The 9543-nt window shown below is 37.7% G+C and overlaps 1 protein-coding gene across 1 annotated transcript; it reads left to right on the top strand.

The window, feature by feature from the left end:
* The first annotated feature begins 3093 nt into the window (after positions 1–3093).
* On the top strand, positions 3094–8020 carry LOC116298349 (protein Wnt-6). Its single transcript, XM_031706767.2, has 5 exons — positions 3094–3232; positions 3442–3705; positions 3835–4067; positions 4179–4495; positions 6337–8020. Exons 2-5 carry the CDS (start codon positions 3638–3640, stop codon positions 6796–6798), a joined length of 1080 nt encoding a protein of 359 aa, XP_031562627.1. The 5' UTR covers positions 3094–3232; positions 3442–3637; the 3' UTR covers positions 6799–8020.
* Positions 8021–9543: the final 1523 nt, after the last annotated feature.

Below are 9543 nucleotides of genomic sequence, written 5' to 3'. Positions count from 1 at the left end.
ACCAAACCCTCGACTGACTCTCTGAAGTTAATGTTTGTAAATTAAGATTGACTGTGAACACTGGTGCCACGTATTACAACGGCAGTGTCTTACGATGCAGAGCGCCCTCGGGAATCAAATTCCTTTGATATTCTTTTATTCCGATCGTTGCTAAGATCTTTTGATTTAATAACTGTTATTAGAGGGAAAGATTCGACATCCCACAGCACATTCGATCAGGTCGTTTTTAATATTTCCCTTTTTTTAAATATCGTCCATCTATGACGGCCCTTGACGACCGGATGTATTAATATTCCTGATTACAGCATGTGTTTAGGTTTTATATTATTGGTAGTCTTGCTCTTTTATTAGTAGTTTTGCTCTTAATGGCATTCCTTCAACGCAAAAATATAAAAAACAAGAAAATGCCATGGTACATACTCCCCGAATTCTCTTTGCTTAACTTATCATTGATCCATGACTATTCAAACGTCTTGCTGATAGACGATCTTGGAAAGGTCGTAACATTTTTTCACTGCAAGTCGTATAGTGCAAGCTAAAAAGACTGAATTCGACAGCTCAATACTGAGCCTTTAATCTACTTCCTGGGCGTCTCTTTACCGTTTCAGTAATCCACCAGTCAACTCATCATTGTCTAATACTTCATACAATATGCTAACACTCGACCATGAATAACATTGAAATGAGATTTGACATGACAAGGTGAAGATGTAATGAAAATTACTGTACACTGCTATATTAAGAAGTCGAGTTCTGGGACTGATACAAACACATAAACAGAAATAAGGATAAAACTAAAGTGACCCGCAGAAAATTACGAGACGCACTTGTAGACAATGAGTCAGGTGTTGCTATATCGCCTTTATATGTTAAGATTTAATTTATTTCTGGAATACAAAATGTGGTTAAAGGACTTGTATTCAGTCATGGTGTACTTGATTTTAACGTTTTGGTCATTCCTCCCCTATCAATGTCAAGGTTCCAGGCTACATACTTTGGCCAGTGCCGTTAGTCGTATACTACGCCGTCCACTGACCCTACGCAAGTTTCGACGGACGTCAACAACATTCCGAACAAATCATCATCTCACAAAAGATAAAGGCTTTCATCGGCAGAAAATGAAACAATAATATTTTAGCCGCTGGGGGATTCTAATTATAATATCATTTTAAAGTTGAAGCCTCAACAACACAGGCTCTTTCCAACTTTATGCACAAATACGAAATGTAAAATTATATCATGCGTTTTTACATCACAGTCTTTACCCACAAGAACATGGATTTCAAGTCCGCTAATCGCCTAAACAGCAAGCTTGCGGCTTGTTATGAGTCTCTGCGCACAGGCTTTCCGGAGTTGCAGACGCGTTGCATCATGGGGCTATCTTTTAGAGGACGCTATAGTCTTCTTCGCTTGCTTATATTAAAAAATAATAGGACATCTTAATATAGCCTTGTTTGATCTTTGGTGCATAAAATGTTATAACTGACTGATGTGATGAAGAGTCCCTCAAAACAGCCAAATATATAATGCATGAAACGCATTTCTACAACATACACGTAAGAGGAATCTTTGTACGCCGTGCTCGTGTATATCATTTATATGCAATTATTAATAGAAAATTACATGCAGGTCAAATATTTTAATATTTTTGAATTTATTCAAATGATGATTTTATTATGATTATTTTGCACACGAGGCCTTCAGAGCTGAGCTTTGCATGGCTTACTTGGTCTAAAGTGACAGGTATAACATTATACAAACAATACCAAATGGAAGAAGGTATCAATTCCCAGAATTCCATGTATTCTATGGCTTCAGTAATATAGGTTAAATATAACTTCAACTCTTCATAATTATTTATTATTAACACTTTATGTTAGCTGAATGCGCTTTTCTAATTTTACCTGGTGCATTTTCCTCCCTCTGCAAAACCGACTTTGATCTAAGAGTCTGTTTCAGGGTATCGATCAAATTTGGCAAGAATGTCGTGGCGGTAAAACGTCCTCATTTCAGCATGCCGCTGCCGGTGAGTCCTACAGGTCGGGCGTGTTGTGCGATACCCGCCGACATGTGAATAGGGTTTGTTTGATGTTTTGTTGTTTGTTTTTTTTTTGTCCCTTGATAAGAGGGTTTTTCCGAGTACTTCGGTACTTTCCTCCCTCCCGACGCCGAAAATGAAGAAATTAACGAGTGAGTTGAAATTCAATAACAAAGAATATTGAATGTAGTGTTGTGTGTCCAGTGCGTAAGTCAACTTGGGCCAAGTTGGAATTTTAGCCTATATTAACAATAAACTTGCTCGCCCATCATGAAAAGTACATAAATTAATACATTAAATTATTTTGCTATATATTAACTTCTTATGTGTAATTAATAATAAGTGTTCATATAATACTTTGTCAAGTTTTTTTCCATTTCACTGGCATGTTATGAGACCGTCGTTCTCCCCATTTAATGATAATAATAATTTTCCTATTCAAGGGAAATTCAAAAATTATGAAATTTTGTGACGAAAACCTAAATCAACAAAGGCTAAGTTTAATAATAGTGGGTGGACATGTCAGTGGAATAGGAGTAAGCAGAGATCAAACAAAAGAGACAAGAATGGCTGTAATGAGGAGGCAAAAGACCTCATAGACATCATCCTTATTTCCTTCTGCTGCACCTGACAAGTACGATAATTCCATTTTTCACCAGCACAGTATTGTTTGCTTTACGCACCAGGATGATAATCGCCTTTGTTGAAGAGCAACAAGTTCTTGACACCCATAGCCGACCTGTGCTACTACTTGAAACTCATTGATGAAATATCGGCTTAGTGAATTGGAATGCTATCAAGTCTGACAAAAGAAATACAAGACCAATCATGGATTCCACTTGTCATCGTAGCAAATGACAGCCAGCTAGGACAGTTTTCTAGACTGATCGTCGTCCAGGTTTCGAAATAGCACAAATGCTTCCCCAATCTCATGGCATGTTCTAAAGGATTTCTCATTTTAGCGTTGCTTTTCTATTCGAAGCTGGAAAAAGCCAATTTTATGGTTGACAGGAGATAAAATGATGACCGACAGACGGGTTGTCAGGAACGGCTGACATTGCGCATGCGTATACTCGTGAATCCTAAAGCTGTATGCACTTCATTGACAGTAATAATAATGTACAAATTAAGCACGCTGTGTTGACGGATGGAGCTCTTTTGGAATTATCCAAAGCCATCAGCAAACACGGCCAGGTGGGATATTAGCGTGTCCAGAGATCGATCACTGTCGTGACTCGGGCATAAAATTATTTATATGTAATCATAAATTTCTGTAATTTCATTTTTGTCTTGATCGGTCTTTCACCATACATATCTAGTTTGTCTGATGTAGACCCGATCCTCTTTGGTTTCGCAAAACACTGTTCATCTGCCCATTCAAGTCTTACACATTGTTTCGCTAGGTCTTCACTATATAGGATGCATCAAGCGCAAACCTCACATTGATAAGTAACAGAGGGACGTTTAAGAAGCTGGCTAACGCAAGGCAAAGCCCTCAAGGCCTACAAGCAACAGATTTCGAATAAGATAAGAGGAAGCAGGAGATTGGAGATCCTTTACTATTCCATCTGCACCAAGTGACCTGAAAGTTTGACGGAGATGAATGCGCTAGTGGTTGGCTTCTTAATTCTTGGACTACAGATTACCGGGTGTTTCGCTCTATGGGGGTAAGTAAAAGCGTTTTTCACTAATCACACGATTTTTACTACTCAATGTACAAGTACTTTCAATTGGGATTACCACTTGGCGGATTAATGTACGTAAACCGATTATTCTCATTTGGGTTTTTAATACAGAAACTTACAGATGTCATTTCGACCCAATCCGAAGGCCAATCTCAATACTATTTGCAAAAGAACTCAGTCTGTTCTGCAGGGTAATTCAGATTTTTGCACGTCTAAGCCGGAGCTCGTAAAAACAGTGATGAAGGGCATCGCAATAGCTGTAAACGAGTGCCAAATCAAGTTTGCCTCTCGAAAATGGAACTGTTCGACAGTCAAGAGATCGATTAGAAGAATACTCCAACATGGTTAGTAACGCTAAGATCTACTATACTGTCATGAGTGTAAGCGCCTATTGTTATTCTATGTTAAGTACCTCTGTTCATTAATCAGTTTATTTGTTCTGTTTGTATTTCTAGATTATCGTGAAACTGCTTTTGTATTTGCCATCGCCTCGGCGGGAATTACGTATTCTGTGAGCAAGGCCTGCTCGGAAGGTGACCTCGAAGGTTGTTACTGCCGCGGAAAGCAAGTCGTCGGTAACTCTAACAGTTTGATCACAGAAAACGCCGTGCTTGAAAGACGCTCTTTAGATCAACGAGAATTCGAGCGCAAGGGATGTCAAGCGAGCTTTGTCGAATTTGGATACCAAATTGCCAAACAGTTCATGGACCAAGGAAATAACAAAGATGCCAAGGCTTTGGTCACGAGGCACAACAACGAGGCCGGAAGATTGGTAAGCCACAGTTTAACAAATCCTATTTAAGAGTTAATGTAGTTATTTATTTGAGTACGTGAAAGTACAAAGTTTACGATGGAGTATCCAAATCATGATTCATAAGTACATATCACTTTATCGTTCATCTAAGACATTGTCAGCTTAAATGCCCTCTTAATACTAGCTAGCTTGCACCTAAGTGTTCAGTTAAGATCAAGGCCATCCCGACTAAACGCTTTAACACATGTGCCAAAGAAAACATCATCTGAATAACTCAAAACTCGAAAGTCTATTTTGCCACTTGAAAGCATCTCGAATAAATAATCCGTGATTGTTTAAGGAAATTCATTTGTTGTTGTTTTGGAAGGCCTTACTTCAGTTCGTCAAAAACAATACAACTTCATAAGGAGCTGCATCTAGAACTGATGAAAAATGGATCAATTTAATGGACTCGACTTCAGCCAAGTAATTTGTACAAATTCCCTATTCTTTGCGTATTCTTTTGTTTTTAATGTCTGGCTCTAATCCGCAGTGGTTTGCGAACCGCGAAGAAGATTTAGTGCGAAAAGCTACCACCTTTCATCAACAAAACAAACTTATGATTTGACCGTTTTCTCGTGTTTCTTCAAACGATAGTTTTGGAGGCTGAGTGATCCCACGCCACGCACCTTTTCCTGTCGCGTACACTCTTAGGTTAATTCATTCAAGCCGTTTGATCGTATTTGAATAGGTATTGTGGTATCATATACCCGTGTTTACCAGGAGAAGAAATGAACAGGATAGCTTTAATTTGTAATAGCCGAGGCGTGACTTACCACCTGAAACAGCCATGAAAGTAAAAAAAAAAAACTCGAAACAATACTTCCACCACGATTCTCGCTACGAAAACCATCGAACAGAGTGTATAACAACTGACTTAAAAGCTTATTATTTCACATCCACTCCATAAAACATTAGGCTCAACACTTTACACAATTAAGACGTGGAATGTGCTTTGCAAGTGTTAATTCAATGACATTTGACAGTCTGACAGATCTACAATGATCCTCACGAAACATTCATCCAGGGGACATTTTAATGATAAGCAGATTGTTACAAGTTTTATGATTTGTTCCTAATGTTCAACCCGGCAAAGTCCAAATTAGTCTTGAATTGCACATCCAACACGCACATTGTATTGTATGTATTTTAAGCTCTTGTCTTTAGTCATTTTCGGGGTGTATTATTCTTAACATTATCCCCGTCATGCAGTTGATGTTTTTGCAGGAAAAAAATGAACACATAATTTTGGTTGACGCCGCGGTTATTCCAGGGCTGCTCAATTATAGCATAAAATAAATCACAAAGTCTTCTTTTCCTAAGAAGATGTCACTCCGTACCTATTTTCGTGCAGCTTGAAGCCAAAATGTCTACCTTAGAAAAGGCGTAAGATAAGCTGGTCCAAATGCGCCATTAGAGGCATTTACCGAGTAATTGCTGGCATTTACTGAACTTTACAAACAAAAGTTTCCTGACGATTTGCGTTGGCGGACAAATCTGCTTTCCAAAAGAACTAAACCCAACGTTTAGAATAACATAACAAGAGAAAAAAATCAAAGAGATATGTCTGATTTTAGATTCCATTCTTTCCCTTTTCCAAGGAATTTTTAAGTAGTCTGTAGTCCCAATCCATTCCAATCCATTTGATGCTGGGAGAGCGAACAGGGGAGATACCCTCAATAGGAAAGTGTTATTTTTTGCTCTGTATCATACAGATCGACGAGTGACACGCATTGAAGGTCAAGCTCATTAGGAACCGAAATCAACCAGCAGTTCTAGGTCATTTTACTAAGACTGTTTACTTTTGAAACCTTTTTTAGGCTGTCAAAAATCATATGCATAAAAGATGTCGCTGCCATGGGCTCTCCCAAGTCTGTACTCATAAAACGTGCTGGAATGAGCTAGCTTCCTTCTACTCAACAAGTGATAGAATCAAGACTCACTTTGATGGTGCAATCAAAGTGTATGCAGACAACAAGGGAGAAAGCTTAATGGCCGAGGAACCTACTGTCAAGCCACCGACTTCTGAGGACCTTATCTACACGACCAAGTCTCCAAATTTTTGTGTAAGAGAAAAAGAGACGGGAACTCTAGGGACAAAGGGAAGAACCTGCAATGTCACTAGCTTGGGAACCGGAGGCTGTGATTTACTTTGCTGCGATAGAGGATACGAGAGTAAGAATGTAGTGGAATATGTGAATTGTGAGTGCACATTTCACTGGTGCTGTGAAGTACGATGCAAAACCTGCCGTAAAGAGAGAACAGTCCACACCTGCTTATAATCGCAGCGAAAGTTTCAGTGAACAACCACGGCCCTGAACTAATAGAAGTTTGTTCGACTATTTATAAAAGCTGGTTTTCATCAGACCCCAAATGACAAAAATACACAGCCAGACGATGTAGTAAATTTCAAATATTTTGAAAACTTTCTTTTTACTAATAGAGTAATCAACTGGTCGCGTTGATTAGCTACAGGGTCAATAGACGCTCGTACGAACAGTATGAACCCCGGAGCGAATTTCGTGCGGTAAAATAAGAATAAGCCATGTCAGTATGCAAGCATGTATTTTGAGGCGAGCATAATTCTGCTCTTGAAAAAAAATGGGAATACGTAAATGAAATTGTACATTCATGCCCTGCTAATCACGTTATAGCAGAATAAATGATTTTATTCAATTCAGTCCTAAAAGTAACCACTCAGGAGAGACATGGGCAGCACCTTTGAAAAAAGAAAGCGAGATTAAGAAAATCCCACTTGATAGTAATATCTTTCAAGTGGTGGCAGTGATCTTGGATCTTTAAACAGCTAGGTATCTCCTCGCCGCGTTTATATTAAACACAGCGGCTCAAACAGCAGGTACCTCACAGTGCGACCACAGCGATGCAATAGCTTTACTCAGCCATATCCGTTAATATCAGCTATTCTAAAGGCCACATGGGGATAGACCGTTTATTAAACCATTAGGTTAAGTAAGTGTGAATATCGAGTAGAACTACTTTCCCATTGCTGTATCCAAGCAGAAACTCACAAAGCTGTAGATTAGACTTGAATGGAAGAGGCCACCCAGTTCAATGAGTAGTGAGTGGTCAGGAAACGTATGAAGTGTTGGGTTTAGAGCCGCTTGTGTGTTATGATAACAATTAAGTGGCAACTGATAGTTCAGTATATCGCGCTCGTGCATGGCGGGAAGTCCGTTTTTAATATCGCGCCTACAAAGACCTTTTTCAGGCTCCCTATATCTTCTGAACAAAGAAAGCTATTTGAATGCTGAGTTGCCGTTTTTGTCTTTGGGGACTTCAAAGCGAGAAATTTAATTAAATAAGCTAAGCAATGATTAAATTTTAATTTAAGACGTGCCTGTCGGGACGATATTCAATGGAATGAACTTGGCTCAGAAGGCAACTTGATTTTGCGAGATGCCAGAAGCTTCAGCCAATAATCTCAAGGATAATTATCGAGCATTGTACATAGACAAGCAAATAAAAAACACGTGTGTGTAATAACCGTTTTCATTCAATTACTTCAGGTATGTGTTACACAATAAGCATGAATATGGGACACGAGTTCAAGGGGTAATGAAATCCCTGTCAGATCGAGTCCAGATTTTCGAAGGCTGGCTAGGGCAAGAGGTATTTTTAAGAATATATTTGGAAAGAAGGAAATTTGTCGGCGACACACTAATTACCTAAATTAACTCTTGAGTACCTTAACAGACCAGAGGCCAACACTAAATAACCATCTTTTAAAAAACAATTACTCAAAATAGCTGAGCTTTTTGGTTGGAAACCTAATATTTGACCCGGAAATGGTACGTCCTTGAGAGCATGAAACAATAATATCCATCTGTAAAAATAAATAGACCAATTAAAAATGTTGATGTTTGGAGTTCACCAGTACTGATTAATACTCACACAAATAGTAATATAATGTGTCTTAATGTCCTTATATGGAACTATATTCTTGAATTTTATGAATGAGCTGCATGTTATTGGATAGGGTAGCTGGATCCCTTTTCGAAGAATCGTTTTTATTGTTTTCCTTTCTTAAGCGAAAAAAATAAAAAATACAACCCCGTGTTTCACCATAAATGATAGGTTTTAGTTTAGTATATCCCGGAAGATTTGCGAAGGGTAAATCACTGAAATACTCATCATGCACTTAAGTATTTTCTCACGCTTTGATTTTAATTTAAGATTTTGTTATTGGATATTTTATCGTCAAAATCAAAACTACTCATAGCTTATCTCCCACTTTAATTATAACTGGCTAGCTCGAGCTAACATAAAAAGTTGATCTCACGCAAGGTTTTAGTGTCTGCTACGAGAAACAATTGATTTCTCAACTCGAGTTACAAAATCTAATTGATGTTATCAGTATGGCAACTTGTGGGTGGTTAAACTATAGTGAATGCTGTGCTCTTTATGAAGGAAATGTGGAAGTAATTCCCTGATTTTTATCAAGAAATAACGATAAACTAGAAGCTGCACGCCTTTGAAACGCCTTCTCACACATTTGTGTTGGTCTGCCGCTATGACATTATTGCCACAATAATTAATAATTAATAATTAATAATTAATAATTAATAATTAATAATTAATAATTAATAATTAATAATTAATAATTAATAATTAATAATTAATAATTAATAATTAATAATTAATAATTAATAATTAATAATTAATAATTAATAATTAATAATTAATAATTAATAATTAATAATAATTAATTAATAATTAATAATTAATAATTTGCCCAAATGGTTGCTAATGGCTTTATTGCCGCGTAGATGTTAAATTGACGCAAAACGTTTTAGGGAGATTAGTGGTAGGCAGAAAAGTCTAGGAAAAGGAGATTTCCGGAAAAGAGCAGTTTTAAGATGTAGGTTCAAACGGAGAAATGATACATGCGCTCGCCCGTCTCCGCTGCAATGTGATTTTGGTCTGAGAGGCAACACAGAATATAGAGATATACTGGCTCTTAGATTTGTCGAACCTCACTACTAAATGAAACTTTATATGTAAGTACA

The sequence above is a fragment of the Actinia tenebrosa genome, unplaced genomic scaffold, assembly GCF_029948245.1.
Source record: "Actinia tenebrosa isolate PJP-AT-01 unplaced genomic scaffold, QUT_ActTen_1.0 PGA_scaffold4__44_contigs__length_22323623, whole genome shotgun sequence".
Taxonomy (NCBI): Eukaryota; Metazoa; Cnidaria; class Anthozoa; order Actiniaria; family Actiniidae; genus Actinia; species Actinia tenebrosa.
This window is presented reverse-complemented; position numbering and strand designations above follow the sequence as displayed.

Coding starts and splice junctions, on each gene's coding strand:
- LOC116298349 (XM_031706767.2), top strand. CDS start 3,638: ATGAATGCGCTAGTGGTTGGCTTCTTAATTCTTGGACTACAGATTACC. Junction 4,068..4,178: donor TAGAAGAATACTCCAACATG/GTTAGTAACGCT, acceptor TTGTATTTCTAG/ATTATCGTGAAACTGCTTTT. Junction 4,496..6,336: donor ACAACGAGGCCGGAAGATTG/GTAAGCCACAGT, acceptor AACCTTTTTTAG/GCTGTCAAAAATCATATGCA.